Genomic DNA, 18,674 nt, shown 5'->3' with positions numbered 1-18,674 from the left:
TCCCAAGGGTCAGACCGTGTCCTCAGACTCGGTGGAAGCGGCTTTACCTGCTGGGCCATCTCATTCCCCTTCTTCACATTGAAACTTTGAAGGCACTGGAGGTTCTCTGAGGCCCCTGGAGACCCACAGAGACCCACTGGTTCTTTGTGACGTGACTCAGCTGCCCCCTTGTGGCCATGGGGACTTGGGCCTGTGCCTTTCTATCCCAGGTTGCTGGCCCTGTTTGTCAGATAAAATGGTCCCTGGTTGCCTCCCACGCTTGGTGCTGTGTGGGGTGAACGTGCTCTGTGCCCGGGCCGTGTGTGCTCAGTTTGCACCAAGCAGGGCTGTGCGCTCAGCTTCCTCTTTCCAAAGATGCTAAGGGCCCAGTGTGACTGTTTCATGGTTTGGAGGGGGTGGGGGGCTACTCTGCGTTGGAGGCAAAGAGCAAAACCTTACCTCACTCAGACACTGTTAGCATTTTGGCTCCCTTGTTATTCACTGACAGTTAATACTCCAGAGACCTCCGGTTTGAATCTTCTTCCTCCCTGGTGAGCCAGGAACCCCTACGTTAGACCAGTCGCATCTCATTGCAACAGCTATCCTCAGGATCTGCTAGTCCCGGTAGTGACCTGTTAATGGTCTCTCCCTCCTCTGCTTCTCATGCAAGATCTCCACGTAGCCCAGGCTGGCCTTATGGCCTTAGACTTGTAGCCGTGCTCCTGCTCAGCCTCTGAGTTCTGGCGTCACTGAGTGCCACTGTGACCAGCCTTTTTTTTAAAAGTTCGTTCCGTAATACTGGAGAGCTGTCGGGCGGTGAGGTGCCCAGCGGAACACAGGGGTGTTTCCTCTTCACATTGCTCTCTCCTTGAGGAGGGGATTCTGTTCCCTACTAGAAGAGCGATGGCTGTGCCCGTCCTAGCTGTCTCAGGAGACCTGTGGACATTATTACAGCCACCCACCCCATTGTTAGCCTCACAGGGCTCTTAAGGAGGTGGGTGTAAATTTGAGAATTAAGAGCACTTGCTGCTCCTGTATGGAACCTGCGCTCGGTTCCCAACACTGCACACTGGGTGGCTTCGTCTGTAACTCTGGGTCTAGAGGATCTGACACCCTCTTTTGGCTGCTGCCAGCCCGGCACACGTGTGGTGCAGATAACACACACGCAGGCAGAACGCCGCACGTGTGAAAATAAAGTAAATAAGGGAGTTAGAGCTCCACCAACAGCAAACTAGTCGTCACTTACATAGCTGACTGAGGCGTAGGAATGTCACTCTTATCTTTGCCACAGATTTTTCTGAGCTCACGCTTTCTAGAGAAAAACACTTTTTTAAGTTTCTTCTCAAAACCTTAAAAAGAAGGCTCTAGAGCCTCTGAAGTGCAGGTGTGTGCGCACAGGTATGCACGTTAACACCCCACTTTGTCCCTCTGCTGGTAAAGACGCACGGATAGCAGCGGGAGGGGGAGCTGTTTCCCTGCCCCGGAACAGCAGCACACAGAAGCCCCGGGCAGCCTCAGACGAGCGGATTGCTGCCTTCCTGCTTCCCGTACACATCTTTACTGTTTTCATCCCTGTCGAACACGGCGAATTGAAGCATTAGCAAGGCCCTCAAGATGGCCCATGTTAGCCAGCTGCTCTGGGCATGCAGTACATAAGCCACACGCAGAGAGATGGGCTGCGTGCCACACTTCTGATTAATTGAATTGACCGTATGCCACATGGTGGCGGACCACCAGGGTCCGATTACCATGTTTCCTTGAAGGGGTTTTGAGAGTCTGGACCTGTTGACCGGGGGCATGTCTTTGTACAAGGTGCCCCAAGAGATTAATAGTCTGCCGGGCTCCAGATCTAAGTTAAGGTGATCGTATTTTATATAACCTCAACCTCCACAGAGAAACTCTTGTCTGTCCTTTTAATGTGCTGGCTCGTCTGCTTCAAGGGTGACCGGGCTGCGGCTGATGACAGCGCTGTCTGTGCCTGGTGGAGTTCCCAGTGTCGTCTGGATGGGGAATCCTCTTTACCTTAGTGCATTCTTGCTAGGGACACTCCCATGGGTCAGCGCTGACTGCTATGGCTGGCCACCTCGTACTGTTTATTCTTGCTCACCTGTCTCTCTAGTCAGTCAGTGAAGACAGTGGAGGAGTCACGGGGACGAATGCGGGTAACAAACCGGTTGCTGCCTGCTGCCTCAGGAGGCCCGTGTTCTTCTCCCACAGGTGGACAAGGCTGGAAAAGCCTTCAAGTATTTGGAAGCCGTCCTGTCTTTTATTGAGTGTGGAATGGCCACCGAGTCAGAGAGCTCAGCGAAGTCAGCGTACACCGTGTACTCAGAAACCGTAGACCTCATTAAGTAAGTGCTGGGGCGCTCTGCCACCGTGCCCAACCCGGCTGTCTCCCCACCTGATGTGAAGACAGAAGAGGGGGAGGCTACAAAGGTCCCTTTGCTGGGGGCAGCACCTGCCTCTCATGCCGGAGGCCCTGGGTGGTTGGTCCACAGGTTTTTCATGTCCTGAGTTAAAGTGTGTTGCCTATGAGGGAGCACTGGATGCAGCCGTGTCGTCTTGCCAAGGTTGTCCCAAAGAGAACGCCGAGTCTCTCAGGGAGTGTGCTTTCCCAAGATTAGGTTTCATACCCGGTGTCTTCTTTCCCCACTGTGTGCCCCAGGCATTTCATTAGGGGTCTAGTGAGGACACAGCCATGCTTTAGAGAGCAGGCCTCAGGGCCAGGTCTTCTGAGCCGCTGGCTCTCGGTCGCTCTTAACCCCTGCCCTTCTGGGTTGCACGCCCCTCCATGCCCTCTGGAAGACCGTATCTGCAGTTAGCACAGCGTTGCGTGGACTCCGGTAACCTCCCTAGCTTAACGCCCTGCACTGATTTATCTCCTGCAGGTTCGTGATGTCGCTTAAATCCTTCTCAGATAACACAGTGCCAGCACAAGAGAAGATATTTGCTGTCTTATGGTATGGAAATTTCTATCTATTGCATAAACTAAAGGCATTAAAGTTTTGTTTCCTCTGATTAAATAATATTTTTAGATTTCCTTCCCTTTTCCCTCCCCCTTTTTTTGGAGCCATGATCTCTCTACCTAACTCCGGCTGTCCTAGAACTTATTATGTAGACCAGGCTGGCCCTTATAGATAGAGGAACATAGAGATTCTCCTGCTTCTGCCTCCCAAGCACCCAGTGCTGTTATTAAAGGCCAGTGATAGCACGCCTGGCTCTACATTAATTTCCTTGAAGTGAAAATTATGGCAGGAGGGAGCTTAATCCCATTCACGGTCACTAGGAACTGGTACCTGCTGTCTTCTGGTGCCCTGGTCTAAGGGTCTAAGTGGTGTTCATGCACCTTTTCCTGCCAGCATTTCCTGTGGGTGGTGGTGCATGGACTGCACAGTGAGATGCATGAGGAGGGGACTTGCTCAGTCAGAGAGGAGAACCCAATGTGCTCACAGTGTGTCTGTCCACGAGGCCATCTGCAATCCCTGTGAACCTCTGGTTTTATTTGCAGCTTGCGTTGCCAGTCCCTTTTGAACATGGCGATGTTCCGATGTAAAAAGGACACGGTGATGAAGTATTCCCGTACCCTTAGCGAGCACTTCAGGAGTACCTCCAAAGTGGCCCAGGCACCTTCTCCATGCGTGGCAAGGCAAGTTGTTGAGTCACTCACGTTTTGCTTGTGTAACAGTCTGCGTGTGATTTTGGGTTTCCCAGAAGTCGCTCATCTTTCTGTGCGTTGGCCCCTTAAACTTTAAACTGTTAGCTAATTTTAGGCTGATGAGATAACACGGGGTACCACGACCCCCTCTGACCTGCCAGTGAGTGCATCCCAGGATTCAGTGTGGGTTGCATAGAATTACAGGCAGTACCGAGCCGTCCTAAACTGAGAAGGCGAGAACAGTAAGAGATTAACAGCAGTGGCCGAGGAAGGGCCCCGGAGCAGAGTGCCCATGTGGGTCTGTTAAGATCTTGAGCAACAGAATCCTTGGGCTGTTTTGGGATGAGGGTGAAGGTCACAGTGCGTTTCTTCATGATGCTGCCCGAGGGCTATTTGTTTTGTCTGGGACAGAACCTCACTCTTGCCCAGGCTGGCCTTGAACTTGTGCGCCTCTTATCTTAGCCCCCTGAGCACTATGTCCAGGTGTTGTTTTTGCTTCTTTATGCTTTGCATCCTTGGGAGGTCCCACTGTTTCCTGGGAGAGCCATGCTTTTAGAGCGCATCAGCTGTGATACGGACCCATTTCTAGCAATCAAAAAGGAGAGAACGCCCTGATGCAGGACGTCTGGTTCAGGCGAATACATCATTGGTCTCGATTTAGCTAGGGTGGTTTCTTCATACCAACCCTCAGAGCTGCCAGGATGCAGCAGTAACGGCCACCCTAGGCAGCTCCCTGTCTAGCCTTTGACTTTGGCAGCCCCTGATCTTGAGGCAGCGTAGGCCCCGTCTCTCCATCTTCTGTCGTGCTTGTATGGCTGAAGGTCGACTTTTCCTTTGACCTAATTGAAACTCGTGAGCGTGCAGGACCAGGCCGGCAGCCAAGGGTCAGAGTGAGAAACCTGGGGCTCCTGATTGATCCATAGCCACTGCCCAGCCTGCTCTGTCCAGTCTCCTGTTTACTGATGCAGTAGGAGTTTTAGGAACCAGGCAGGCTCTCCACCTATGCGGTGCTGTGACCCAGGGAAAGGCAGATGAATTCGTGGAGAGTGAGGTTTGAGGCTCTGTGGTATATCCACAGGACTCAGAGTCAGGTCTGAGCAGTTTACTGCTGACCGAGCAGAGGGGAGCATAAACCAGGAGTGGATGCAGCCGGGTCTGTGCATGTGGGGCGCCCACCTACCTCAACCCCGACTCTGCACAGCTGCTGCTGCTGCTGCCGCCTTAATAGCAGGAGAAGGAATTGGAGAGGGAGGTGGGTGGTTCCGGAAGATGAAGACTTTAGCAAAGCCCGGGAGTGTGCCCGGAACACAGATTAGTCTTCCGGATGTGCCTTTGATCTTGTACGGGTGACTTAACAGGGATTACTGTTTTGAGAAGCACACCCTGAAATTCAGACTCCGGTTCTTAGAGATCGTAGCCTGTGATCCGCGTCTTTCTTTCTCCATCCTTGCAGAAGCACAGGCGTTCCGTCCCCCGTCTCCCCAATGCCTTCTCCTGCCAGCTCTGCTGGATCCCAGACAAGTGCTGGCAGCAGTATGGGGGCCGTGGGGGCGACGGCCACCGTCAGCACCCCGGTCACCATCCAGAACATGACCTCCTCTTATGTCACCATCACATCCCATGTCCTTAAGGCCTTTACCCTTTGGGAACAGGCAGAGGCCCTCACAAGGAAGAACAAAGGTGAGTGGCTGTGTTACGAAGGTGGGAGGTATTTGGTTCACACGTACATTCTGTCTCGTGAAGCAGCTGTGCTCACTCTCTCCACTCCTCTTCGCAACCTGGTTGTAGGGATCTTCCTTGAGGCTTGATGGGAGCTAGACGTCTGAGGCCGGATCCCTCCTGGCCAAATTAGGGTGGGCTTTATTCTCAAACGTTGGTGTCGTTTCAGCCTGAACTGAAATGCTACTGACAGGACAGAGCGGAAGCCGAGATGTGCTCTGTCCCTTGGCTTAAACACTGGGGATGAAGCAGCTCCCATCTGAGGCACGCAGGGTAGCAAACGTTACCGAGACACATTAGGAGAAGAAGCGGGAACTCCCAAGATCTGAGTCAGGGGCCATGACTGCCTGGTGTTTGGGCCGGTGCCCACTAGCTAAGTGGTACCGAGTGACTGGTGAACGCCATTAAGTTCCTGCCTGGTCGGAAGGAGGCAGCCTGCTGGCTGGAGCTCTAAATTTCCCCATAGCCTCCATGCCTTCTTGGTGAACTAATTACGTCTCCCCTCTCTGCCCTCATGGTGCATCAATTTGGCATTTGAAACACGCCAGCCACTGTACTAGCAGTGAGTTACGGATTTAACTCAGAGAGTTCCCGACTTCTAATCTAGCGGGGGACTGTGAAGAACTAACCAGAACTTACAGAAGAGTATGCCAGATGGGGCGGAGTGTTGTGGGGATACTGTCTCTGGGCTGTTTGTGTTATCGTTTTAATTTGATCCTGTACATGTACTTAAGTTTGACTTGGATTCTATTGCAGAATTCTTTGCTCAGCTCAGCACAAAAGTGCGCATGTTGGCCCTCAACAGCAGCCTGGTGGACCTGGTGCACTACACAAGGCAGGGCCTCCAGCGGCTGAGACAAGCACCCCAAACCCCGCTAATGTAGGCTGGGCCTACTCGATGCCTTGTGCCTCTCTGCACAGTTGGAAGCTGTGATCCACTGTAGACAATTGTCAGATGGGGATGTCAGTACTCGAGAAGAGGAGCGCCGTGAGGCCGTGAGACGACCAGGATGCTCGACCACTTCAACTCACAGGAGCTGTGTGGTCATTGGCCGGACACTGGTCAGCTCAGCAGTTGCTGGAAAATGATCTTGCCTTTCCAAAGGGAAGGACACAAGTGCAATGGAGTCCAGCTGGCGTACGAATTGGTCCAGAAACATTTCTGGGTTTTGTTTTTTTTTTCTGTTTGTCTGAACAAGAGGATAAAAATTGCAAACAAGAGGAAGAGAACGTCTCAGAAGCCACCCTTGTTCACTTCCGGAAGGAGTTTTTTTTTTTTTTTTCCGGAGCTGGGGACCGAACCCAGGGCCTTGCGCTCCCTAGGCAAGCGCTTTTTTTTTTTTTTAATAATAATTTTTGGTGAAGGGCTTTATGATTTTGTTCTCTTCTCAAGTTTTAAAGGAAACGTTGCTTAATACATTCTAATGGCCATCTGTGGAACACAAGTTGCGGAGGACTCCACCGCACCTCACTTCCTGCAGGGAAGGGGCTCTGATGACCGAGTACTGTCATTTACAAAATCTAAGGTGACACCCACCGTACCCCAGTGCCTAGAGTGCTGCACATTGTCTAGCTCAGGCCTCTCTGGCTATACTGAGAAGCATCCCCCGTCGGCCCTAGAGGAGTGGAAGCAGTTACATCCGGGTTCTTTCTCACAGTCTTCCTCACATCCCCAGAGGCCTCACTCTTCCTCCTGCCGCACTCCACGAAAAACCTTGGGCAAACACGGGAGCCATGTTGGCCTTGGGCCGGAGGCAGATATGCACTGTCTGCTGGGTACTGACAGGGCTGTGGCTACTCCATGTCTCAGTGAGCAGAAGTATAAAGTCTTCCTAGAGAGGTTGTATTTTTCTCCTACCAAGTATTTTATATTTATAGCAAAACTCAACTTTCCAAGACCCTTGACTATCCAGGGGACGTTAGCTCCTTGAGAGGATGTGGAGATTGGGGGACTTGGGGGGTGGGGGTTAGATTCAACTTTAAAACTCCCCAGTCATACACCTTCACTCCAGGCCATCTTCTCAGGTACTCTGACTTGATGAGGTTGGAGAGGATCTGTGTCCTTCCCCGGGCTACGCCCCGCCCACATTAGACCAGGTTCACCTGGGTGGGAGGTGAGGGACACACTCAGAATTCACACCCGCCCGCAAACACAGGCCTTTCCTTGAGGCTTCAAGGTTATTACTGGAATACTCTCTGAGGGCAGTGTTCTTTCAAAAGCCCATTCTTTTTTTATCTCTTCTAGATAGTAGGATTTGCACATGCGTTTCCGTGGAGGTACCTGTGTGTGGCCCGGCCTCTGCCTCTGCCTCCTGTCGGCCACGCTTGTGTGAGTGCATTTGGAAATCAGTGGAGACCTATCTTTCCTCGGTGACGATGTCTATGGTCCCTGTGGTAACATTAGGACCTTCTTGGTACCTTGGTAAATCCACACAGGGTCTCTAGGTGGGTGCAATACCTGGCTTTTCAGGACAGAGCATCTCAGCCTTTTATCCTGGTATGAATAGAGTCAGAAAATGGCCACCGTGTGCATATCTGAGCAGAGACCAAGACTGTGATCCAACTAAGCAGTTTTCTTTACTGATGTCCTGAAGCAGAGCCATGTTGTCAACCAGAGTCGAAGTATATGGCAGGTCATTCCCAGCACTGTGTCACCTCTTCAGCAGAGCTAGGCTTGTGGGCTTGTCAGGATCCTTTCCCTCTCCCACAGCTGTCTGTCCCTTGCTGCCTGTCGGTTGTTAAAACGGCTCTGTCCCTTAGGGACAGGTTCTGGTCTGTGGACATTTTGCCAGAGCAGTGTGTGTCCTGCCAGCAGGCCACTGTGCCCCTTGCCTGGACACATTCAGTCAGTGCAGGAAGAACGGGCTGTCTTGGTCTACGTCTGGGTTTGTTTTCTCCTCAGCTCTTGATACTACAGTTTCCTTTGTACCTTGAAAACCAACGAAGTTGGACAGGATCCGTTTCTGCCAGTCTGGTCTGTAGCTGTTGGCATTGCTGCTTTTCCCACAACACTGTACCTAGAGAGTGTGAGCTTGTCTGCCTCCTTCAGAGCGAAAGCCCGGGACTGTTCAGCAACTGTTACTGCTCAGTGTGAGCCCCAAGGACTCAAACTTCACACCATCTGCACCCTTCGCCGTGTGCTCACAGTTCCCAGAGGTGGATTTTTTTCCCCCCTGAGGTGATTATTTTGGGAGGACCATAAAATCAGCCCTTTGGATATGGGATGCTCTTGTAACTGTGGGAGAGCACCCACGTTGTGGGCAGGCAGTATTTATGAGGGAGTCTTGCCATGGCCATTTACAAAGGCCGTGTGGCCCGTCTGTCTGTGGTAACAGAGTAGAGGAACACACTTTTTGCCCCTGGGTGCTGAGTGTTTTCTCTTTTGGAAATAATTAGATCACGTAAAGGCCCTGTTAGATGCCACTAGAGTGGGTGGCCTTTGGTTAAGGTGCTGAGACGAGATGGCAGGCGGAAGGGAGCAGCAGGAGGGCCCAGCAAGTACTCATCAGCGGTCCCTTACAAAGTGACACTTATTTTGTAGATGTTTTGGCAAATGTCAGTCTATTCCCTGGGCCACCACCACCTGCCCGTCTGCAGGAAGTTTTGAACAGACTCTTCCCCATCTTGATTGAAAATGTGCCTCCGTGTGTTGGTGTTAGGGACAGCGCCTGGGTCCTACGATTCCTGTTTGGTAACTTCTGAAAGGATTCGTGCTCCTGAGCTGTGGTCTCTGGTGCAGAGGACAAGAGATTCGGCCTGGTGTATTTGCGCCTTTGCTGACCAAAACATAATTTCTCCAGCAATGCCGTTTGCTTTGCCGTGGCTTTGAGTGGGTGGCTTCGCAGGTCTTACGTTTACTTTCCTGCTTTGTGGAGTTTGAGGTGAGTTGGGCTTAAATATGATTTAAGGTCTTTCCGTGCCTCCTACAGATTCTCCTCTTCTTAATGATTTTCCCCAACACTACAAAATGTCTTTGAAAATTTACCACTTTGTCTGTTACACTCTTTCACCGCGGGTTAGAAGTATTTAAATCTCCTCAGAACATTTTGGGGCTCCTTTCTGAAACACAGAAGTGTAGATTTTTCTCATTGGAGAACACAAGCTATTGCTTTGCAGCTATGGGGACGGGAGGGTCCGTTTTGATGCCCCCCCCCCCCCCCCCCCGCCTCTCTCCTGGTCTTGGCTCATTTGGAAATACCGGGCGAGAGGGCGTTTTCTGTGGAAGGGAAGTGTAAGGACCGAGGGGCCTGGTGTTGGGATTCTGGTGTTTTCTGCCAGGCCATCCTCCGTATGCAGTCCAGTTATGGTTTCCCCGACTGAGAACAGCTGCCTGTGTCCACGCTCTTTCTGATGTGCTGACAAGCACCACCTACCACATTTCCTCAGGCGGGTGTAAATCTCCCGGTTCCTTGAGGGTGAGTCACACTCTGTTCTGTTCCGCTGTGCATCAGACATCAGCTGTTACTGTGATGGGCAGAGAAGTGCCTCTTTCCCTACCTACGAGGGAGCCAGAGGACAGGAAGCCTAGGGCTCTCTGCAAACCTGTGTATTGCTTACATCTGTCCATAGGACACAGGAATGAGGCCAGCGGTGGGCAAGCAGAGCTGCGCTGTTGGGCCGGGCGGTGGCTGACCTAAGGAAGGTGAACTTGCTTCGCTTAGGTGTTTTAGCGATGCTCAATACAGGCAGTATTAAGTTTGCCTTTTGTTCAGGCCATGACATGTATTGCTAAGAACACTGCACATCCTCACGGTATCACGTACACACTGTTCATGGCAGAGTGTGTGCGTGTGTGTACACGTGTGTCCCGGATTTAATTTTTTTTCTGAATGTGATCGTGTTTTGGATAATACCTGAGCAGGGTTGCCTTTTTTTTTTATTTATTACCATTATATATTATATTATATATTATATATTTTCTTTCTTACAATGTTAGAAGAAAGTCATACCTTGGTATTAAAATTGCTTTAAAAAGGAATACGTTGTCAAGGTGATAATGAAAGTCACTGGTCTGCCTTTGTCTTTGATTACCGTGGAATAATGTGCCGGCTATGATCAGTGGTTGTGTGTGCAGGCTGGGGAGGCAACCGTGCTCCCAGCAAAGATGTGTGACACAAACCAGGGGAACACCACAGATTTAAAATCGGCTTCAGCAATGGAACTGCAAACTTGGGGCTTCGGTCAACAGGATTTATCTGCCTTGTGGAATACACTCTGAAAGGGGCAGACATGACCTGTGAGGTCTTTTAAAGGAAATCTGCAAACGATCTTTCCAAAGATAATGTGCCACAGATCTTTTGCTTTTCTCTGTAACAAGGACTGAGTGCTGTCTTCGACAAATGTAACTGACTTTTCATCTTCAGCCTTTCCTTTCCACGAGATCAAACTGTAGACAAAAGAGATATTTAATAAAAATTTAGAGAAATCACTGGAGTGGACAGCCTGTGACTTTTATTTTGTTCAAGTAAGATGGTGGTTCTTGGTTGGGCTCCGGGGTCTGTCTGGAGCTGAAGCTGACCTCACCAGAGTTCCTGCCTCGGCGTCTGTCCGCAGGGCTGGCACGGCCGCCATGCCAGGCCTGGAATAAGATGGTGCGTCAGCCTGGTGAGTTACGTGACTTGCAGTCACAGTAGGTCTGTGCTGTTGGCATGGGAGGAAGGCAGTCAGCCCATGTTACCGCGTGGCTCCTCCCCACATCAAATGCAGGTGCCTGCTTTCGGTCTGCTGTGGCACACGGGCTTGTAGAATACTCAGTGCAGAAGGACCTGGAGGCTGTCTGGTTCTTTTCTTCTCCATTGCTCTAAGGAGACACTTCAGCAGTTACTTGGAATTAGGTAGGACCTGGGAGCTTGCTCTGACTTGTTCCTTCGTTTTTGAGCTCTGGGGCTTCAGACAGGTTATTAGCCTTTCTGGTCCTGTTCCTTATGAACTGTGCACCTGCTACTGTTACACTGGAAAGTTCGAAGAAGGTCGGTTTGACCATCTGTTTCCATTTTCATCCTCTTAGACCTAATGACCCAACACGACCCCCCAACAAACCCACGGTAGAGGTGACTAGTGTGAACTGCAGGAAAGGTAGCCCGTGTTGACTGGCACACTAGAGAGAGCTCAGCTGAAATGGGCCTTGTGAGATGGGTCACTGAACCTCTTCCCTGTATGTGACTTTTCTCACAAAAACCCCTATAATGTTGAATGGCTGCACTGGTTCATCTAACCAGTGCTCTGTTGGACGGACACCAGGGGTCTCCAAGCTGGAATGTTATAGAGCGGTGGTTCTCAACTTGTGGGCTGCCACCTCTCTGGCAAACTTCTATCTCCAGAAATTTACATCAGGACTCATAACTAGCAAAATTACAGTTAGGAAGTAGCAACGAACGGAACTAAGGTTATGGTTGGGGGTCAGCACATGAGGAACTGTATTAGGGGACCATGGCACTAGGAAGGCTGAGAACCGCTGGTGGAAAGGAACGGACCGTGAGTATCCCTGAAACAAGCACGTGGGAAGATATCAAACTACTTCCTGGAATAAGTCTGGAAGTGGATTACAGGGTGAAAGGATGCCTATATTCCCCATACGTGCAGCAGATAAGACCAATACAACATCCATGAGTACCCACCATTTTAAGTCCAGTGTGTTTTATGCCAAACAGGTAAGTGAAGGTGTTTAAACGGTTGGCAGTTTACCGTAGACCCTGCCACTGCCCTCAAGGTGTCATGGACATTACTGGCTGAATATGGATTCGATGTTTCGTGTGCTTCTGTGGTCACTGTTTCTTAAGTCCAGTGAGGTGCACAGAAGCCGTTGCCCACATTCATCAGTGAGCATCCAGGCACTCTGGGAGTCTGCATGGGGTCTGTTCAGTGCCTGTTTGAACCATTTCAGTGCTCAGAGCCATTACAAATAATGGATGTCCAATGGGTCTTCCCTAGAACATAAGCAGACGCTTACCTGCTGCTGCTGCTGCTGCTAGGTCACCGTACTGTCTGGTCTTAGGAGGAACATGACTCTGAGCATTTGTGGTTTCCTGGCAGAGCGCGCTCTGCTGAGACACCAAGGCTCTGATGGAGGCTTTGCCTTCTATAACAGAATAGAGAGTGCTCCTGGAAATACCTTCTCAACAGACAGTTCTACCTTAGCCTTAAAGGACCACGTGCCTGCTCTGGTCCTAAGTGATCTTTACCATTTTCATGTGGGTGGAAAATCTCTGCTGCTAAATGTTCCTGCAGACTCTGAGGCTCAGCTGGGAGAGCGCTGGACTCGCCGGCTGAAGCCCAGGGAGTTAACTGGTACAGCACTATAGGGATGGCACACACCTGCATCCAGCCCACAAGGTGCAGGCAGGAGGCCTGGGAGTCAGATCATTCTAGGCTACAGCACGAGGTTCAAGCCAGCCTTGGCTACATGAGATCTTGTTGTCGCGTGCCTAATGTCCCACCAGTAAGAACGACGCGCGGCAACAGGATTCTTCTGTGAGCAAGCCTTTACTGTGTTACAGCTCTTCTTAGTGTTACAGCTCTTCTCAGTGTTACAGCTCTCTTAGTGTTACAGCTCTCTTGAACAGGGACCCCGAGCAGCAAAATCGCTCGGCTTATATAGACAACAGTATGCTAATTATCTCTCAGGGATTGGTGGGGCTTGGATCACCCCACTACTTGTCCTCCAGGGATTGGCGGAGAATGAATCACCTCATTAGCATATTAACGGTCAACTAACACCTGGTGCATAAACCGCACATGTGCAGTACCGCTGTTCACCACTAGAGGGAGCCCTAGCAAGGGGACAAGCCTGCACATGCGCAGTAAGTCGTTTATATCCAGACAAGGCTGGATGTCGGCGCCATCTTTGTTTCGCCGCACCGCTCTCTACATCTTGTCACCCAATCCAGCCAAGTCTGAGAACAGAAGGCAGACTAAAACTATGGCTGTGAAGATCCAGTGCTGTTGTCTCTCCCAATGTCCAGGCAAAACCAGCCCACAAAAATGGTCTCCACCAAGTCATCCAGACGTCTGAAACATGGGAGCTAAGGTATGTCAAACAGGGCCTGTGAATTGAGGTTTATATGGGGCCTATGAAGGCATAAAGAAACAAAGCTGACTGGAAACCCACTGCCCTTCAAAACTGCACTGGGCTTTCTATGAAATTCAAAGAACAGATGGGAAAACAGACCGCCCACACAGCACAAAGGCCTTGAGGCAGATAGAAGGTGGATGAAACCAGGAGCAACCTTTAGTTTTGACTTTAATGTTCCTCCTGAGTTGGAAGGGAAGAGTCAGGGCAGGTGGGATGGCTTAGTTGGTGACCGCACTTGCTGCTAGGCCAACAACCTGAGTTCAGATCTCTGGGTTTCACATGGTGGAAAGAGAAAACCTCTAAAGTTGTCCTGTGCACCACCCTCACCCAAGTAACTCTTTTTAATTAAAAAAGCTGCCAACCTAGTTTCTGAGGTAATAATGTGATAAAGAGGAAAATATTTTAAATCTGGCTCAGGTTGCTCTTCGTATGCTAACAGAAAGAAAACCGTGAAATAAATAAAAAATTTTTAAACCAGTTTTGAAGATAGGCTTAAGGAGAGTTAGGGCTAGGTTTCTTTCCCAGTTGTAATGTGTACAGTTGGCCACTAGGTGGCAACCATTTCTTTTGGCGTTAACCACAGTACAGCGACCCTTCACACGGAGTCGAATGAATTTAATCAAAGGTAATGACGATACCAGAGGTTGGAGGGATTTGCAGAACTGGGAAGTTTTTTGTTTCTGTGGGAATATAATACGGTGTAGCCACTTTGCACAACTGTGTATTAGTGTCTTAAAAAGTTACAATCAGGTTATACCCAGCAATTCTTAGACGCACAGGCAAGAAAAGGAAAGACACAGTTCATCAACATTCACAGAAAAGCAGTGGGAGTGGCCTGCAGACAGGAAGGCCCCTGTTGGCTTGAGGACAGCAGGCAGTGTCTCACAAGGACTGTAAGAGCACACACTGTACCACCACAAGGAGACCTAAGAACTACATGTACATATCTGTTCTGCTCTCTGGCCGAGAGAGGAGAGGGAGAGAGGGAGAGGGAGGGAGAGAGGGAGAGGGAGAGAGAGAGAGAGAGAGGAGAGGGAGAGAGAGGGGGGGGGGGGAGGATATGAATATTCAAATCTCAAATTCCCCGGGGAAGAAAGAAAGGGGAATAAAAGGTGGAAGTGAAGGGACACCCACGTGCACAGCTGAAGTGGTCAGAAGAGCCCAGATGTGTGTCACAAACTGCACTAGCAGGACACACTCAAGGAAAGCCACATCTACACACAGCATGAGACAGATGTTAAAAGACCTTAGACGTGCAGGAGAGAGACAGGAGAGCAGAGTCCACAGGGAGAAGCATTGACTGTGCTCAGTGGGCACCAACAGACTGTGAAAGTCACCTCTGGGTCCCCAGAAAAATCATGACCTGGAATGGGACCTGGCGGGGCAGTAAAGGAAGGACATTTACAAACGAACAACCCTGAAGTGAGATTCCGCAGCAGCACATCCCCAAAGGAACTTTTAGAAAAACACAGAAAACGGTCTGGGTAGAAACATCTCGTGTACAGAAAAGGTCAGGATCCAAGAAACTGTGTGAGGAAGGAAAGGGGACAATGGTGGTGTAGACACACAGAGAAAATGTCCAGATCAACATGGCAGTGTAGGTGCCATCAGGAAAGGAGAACGGCTGGAGGGAAAACAAGCCACTTTATAAGACAAGAGCTCAGACTGGTGTGGTGCTGCAGACCTCTAATTATAGCCCTGGGGATGCTGAGGCAGGAGGATTGCAGCAGGTTCAAGGCTACCCTGAGCTGCATAGTGAACTCGGGACCAACCTAAGCTACATAGCAATGCCCTCTCAAGACCCAAAAAAGGTAAAAGGGGTTCTGGGCTAGTGATGATATTGGCGATATTTCTGAATTCTCTTAACACCAAAGGATGCCAAAGCAATGAAGATACAGAGTCCTTCAAAGAATATTAGAACCACACCAACCACCGCGTGAGCCGTGTTCAGTGGACTGACTGACAGGCCAGGGAATCAGAGTTCCAGGGATCGCAAAGGGAGCCGACTGGAGAAAACCAGTTAGAACTAGTATGGTTAGGGTTAGGGTTCTCACAGCAGGTGAGAACAGGAGACAAGATCTGAATCAGATCTTGGGCACGACGGATACTTGAGTAACCAGCCTAGAGTGGGCATGGTAACTCACTCGGCAACTGGGAGCTTGAGGCAGGATCACAATGTAGGTCAGTCTCAACAACAGACATCTGGCCTCAAAAGTCAAGGGCTGAAGATGGGGGTCACTAGAACCGTGAGCAAGGCCCTAGGTCTCACTGCAGAATTGCAACCGAGTAAACCCCAACTCATGAAATCCTAGGTGACAGAACTGAGAAGGGAGGTAGATATGTCAACACATACTGTTTAAGACAGGACCTCGGCGTGCACACATAACACACACACACACACACACACACACTCTCTCTCTCTCTCTCTCTCTCTCTCTCTCTCTCTCTCTCTCTCTCTCTCTCAGATCAAGGGAACCCTTGTAATTAATATTGCAGATATGTCAAAGTAAGCATTAACAAAAGCATTCCAGGTAAGGCTTGTGTCAGCCAACATCAGCGTCTCTGTCTTGTCTCCTGTTACTATGGATACCCTGACAAGCGCCGTGCACATGCAGAGACATAAATAAAGGAAGCAGCATTTAGTGGGTGAGCAAAGGTCGTGGCAACCTGTCTTGTTGGGGAGCCTCTCACGCCTTCCTGAACAGTACTTCAGAGGGAGGCATCCTGTGTCTTGCGTAGTGATTTTCATTTTGGAGCCCAATTGTCCGCCCATGCAGGGCAATTCCAAACTTTTCCAGATATGTTTTAAAGTTAGCTGAGTAGTGGGTCTGCACAAGGCTTTTTTCTTACATCCTTGGTTAATGCACCATTCCTCCTCCCTCCCATGTCCTGCCCAATCCCCCTGTAATCTACTAACGTCCAGTAACCCTCCACCTCTTGCCTCTTAGGTGTAGCCTACTATCTCTCATTTACAGTTTACAGGGTGTGATTGGCCTACAGAGTCATACGCCTTGCCACTGCGTTAGTCTCCCCCTCACTTCAAGTTCTTCCAAATCTATGAGCCCCTCTCTGCTTGGGCAGATTTGCTGTAATCTACCCTCAAAGCCTGGCATGAGAGCACACAGAAACCTCCCTCACCAACACAACATGAACCAGACCCTAAATACTTTACCACTCACAGAGAAACAAAAGCCAAAAGTCTTGGTTTTATCACTTATAAAGGCATTTTGTACAATTGCAACCATGTAACAGTACTCTAAGTTCATAGTTCTCCTGGGAGTTAAGGAAATGAATTATATTCCTCAGGAGTGAAACATTTACTCAAACACTTACAAATAGACAGTTATATAAAACAGTGAGTGTCAAACACAATGCTAATCCATTTCGGGTGTCGGTAAAGTGAGTCTGTAATGACTAGATGGGGGAGCCTCACAAAAGAGCTTAGCTTCAGCAGAGTAGCCCCAGCTTCATGGAAGGTGGTGGTGGTGGGGGGACTAGTGCTTCACTTGAGCCCTGGTTTTCAAGGCCAGCATGGCTTCACAGAGCAAGACCTCGTTAAATTTTTTACTTACAAGATCACCACTTGAGCTGTGTCACACTGCTCTCTAAGTGCTGTCAGTGCCTGAGGCTGGAGAGATGGGGCCCTGGACACTGTTCATCTCTGAGTGTTCGGTGCCCTTGTTTCTACAGGTGCACCGCCAGTCAAGCTCCCCATCCTGCTAACTGCACTCATCCCCCGGAGCGTGTCCTTCCTAGCCTCTGAGAGATTGCCTAGTCACGCCATTTACCTCCTCCTGCTGTCGGCAGTCTGTCAGGCGACGCTTCTGACCATCACCGTTCCCTTCATTCCATATTCTTTTATAAGTACCTCAGATTTCACAGGTACAAGGGTACAGACTTGGCATGTTAGATGACCGCTGTCCAGTAAGGACTAGAATGGAGTACACACAAACTAATAATCAGCTGAGGTAGCAAGATCCCTAACCCTGACAATAAAGGTGGCATGTGTGCCAGCAACCACAAGTGTCCAGCCATCCAGTAGACGAGAAGCCGACAGCAGCCACACTTCAGGTTATTTTCCACGTTCACCAGATGGAGCGAACTGGCCAAGTGCTATGGCTATGAGCTGTGAGGGTGGGCTGAGGTACAGACGGCTAGACTAGAGGGCAGGGTCCAGCTAAACCTGCTCACAGGCTTGCATGGTACACATTACGCCAGCAGGCCTCTCTCTGTGTGCTGTTTAACATGCCTAGGGAGCCGGCTCTGGAGGGGAAGCTGCCATCCACTCCTGCTTCAGAGCCAAGTACAGTTACCTCAGAGTGTCTTCCAAGACCCCTTGTCCAGGGACCGGCTGCTCCTGAGCTCCTTGGCCCTGTGAGAGAGGGGGAGCAGCAGACTCCGAGTGAAGACACTGTGATGGCAAGAACTAGTGAGGAAGTTGTTCAGTCTGGTCCTGAACACGGGAGGGGAGTCATTCTGGGTACCTTCCTCATACAAGAAACCCTGCTACTGTTTATCCTCTGATGTAAGGATGCCTGTGGTGGGAACAAGTCCTACCAAAGAGAAGATGCCTGCCTAGGACCCTCCTCACGGGTCGGCTGGAGCAGCTCGGGGTGTCCAGGGCCTCTGCAGGGCTTTCTGCTGGATGGTGTAGGAGTCTGGTCTGATGCTGTCCTGCCTTTCTGTTGCTTTCTTAGTCATTCTTCTATGTCCGCTTGCTGAGTGCATAAACTTGCTCATTTGAGAGAGACCACGGCGATCATGAATCACTGTCCACATCCACACCCAACAAGTGGGAAAATAGCCCAGTTTGGGAACTTTGAAATCTGCTCCATGAAACACCGGGATGCCAACGCTGGGCTTGTTTTTGTTTGACATGTCTAGGAGCCACTGGGCCAGAGTTAAGCTCCCCAGCACCCACGTGATGTCAGGCAGGTGAGGCAGGCTGGTCAGGGGGTCTTTGGGGCAAACTGACTATTCAGACTAGAATATAGATGAGCTCTGGGTCCAACTGAGAGAGTCTGCCTCAGTGAGTAACGTGGACGGCAGTCTAGGGAGGCTTCGATGTTAATCCTGTGACTCCAAAAGAATGTGAACACACGTGCACACAGACTCACACACATGTATACAACACATACATACACATAAAAACGACAACAAGCTCTTATGTCAATAGGATTATGCTAGGCTTCAGGTTATTTGTAGAAATATTCAATAAAGTATCAATAAATCCGCTGGAGGACATTAATG

The 18,674-nt window shown here is 50.1% G+C and overlaps 1 protein-coding gene across 4 annotated transcripts in view; it reads left to right on the top strand.

The window, feature by feature from the left end:
- Aff1 (ALF transcription elongation factor 1) overlaps nucleotides 1–10,786 on the top strand; it is a 162,600-nt gene extending 151,814 nt beyond the window's left edge. For 2 of the 4 annotated variants that reach the window (NM_001437106.1, NM_001437107.1), the window contains 5 exon segments: nucleotides 2,197–2,330; nucleotides 2,868–2,939; nucleotides 3,488–3,625; nucleotides 5,088–5,314; nucleotides 6,110–10,786. In NM_001437106.1, the coding sequence (NP_001424035.1) occupies nucleotides 2,197–2,330; nucleotides 2,868–2,939; nucleotides 3,488–3,625; nucleotides 5,088–5,314; nucleotides 6,110–6,237 (699 nt within the window). In that variant the 3' untranslated portion in view covers nucleotides 6,238–10,786. 4 annotated transcript variants of the gene reach the window in all.
- Nucleotides 10,787–18,674: the final 7,888 nt, after the last annotated feature.

This window comes from Rattus norvegicus, chromosome 14, assembly GCF_021556685.1.
Source record: "Rattus norvegicus strain SHRSP/BbbUtx chromosome 14, alternate assembly SHRSP_T2T, whole genome shotgun sequence".
Taxonomy (NCBI): domain Eukaryota; kingdom Metazoa; phylum Chordata; class Mammalia; order Rodentia; family Muridae; genus Rattus; species Rattus norvegicus.
Note: the sequence above shows the minus strand (reverse complement) of the source record. Positions and strands in the feature narration are given on the sequence as shown.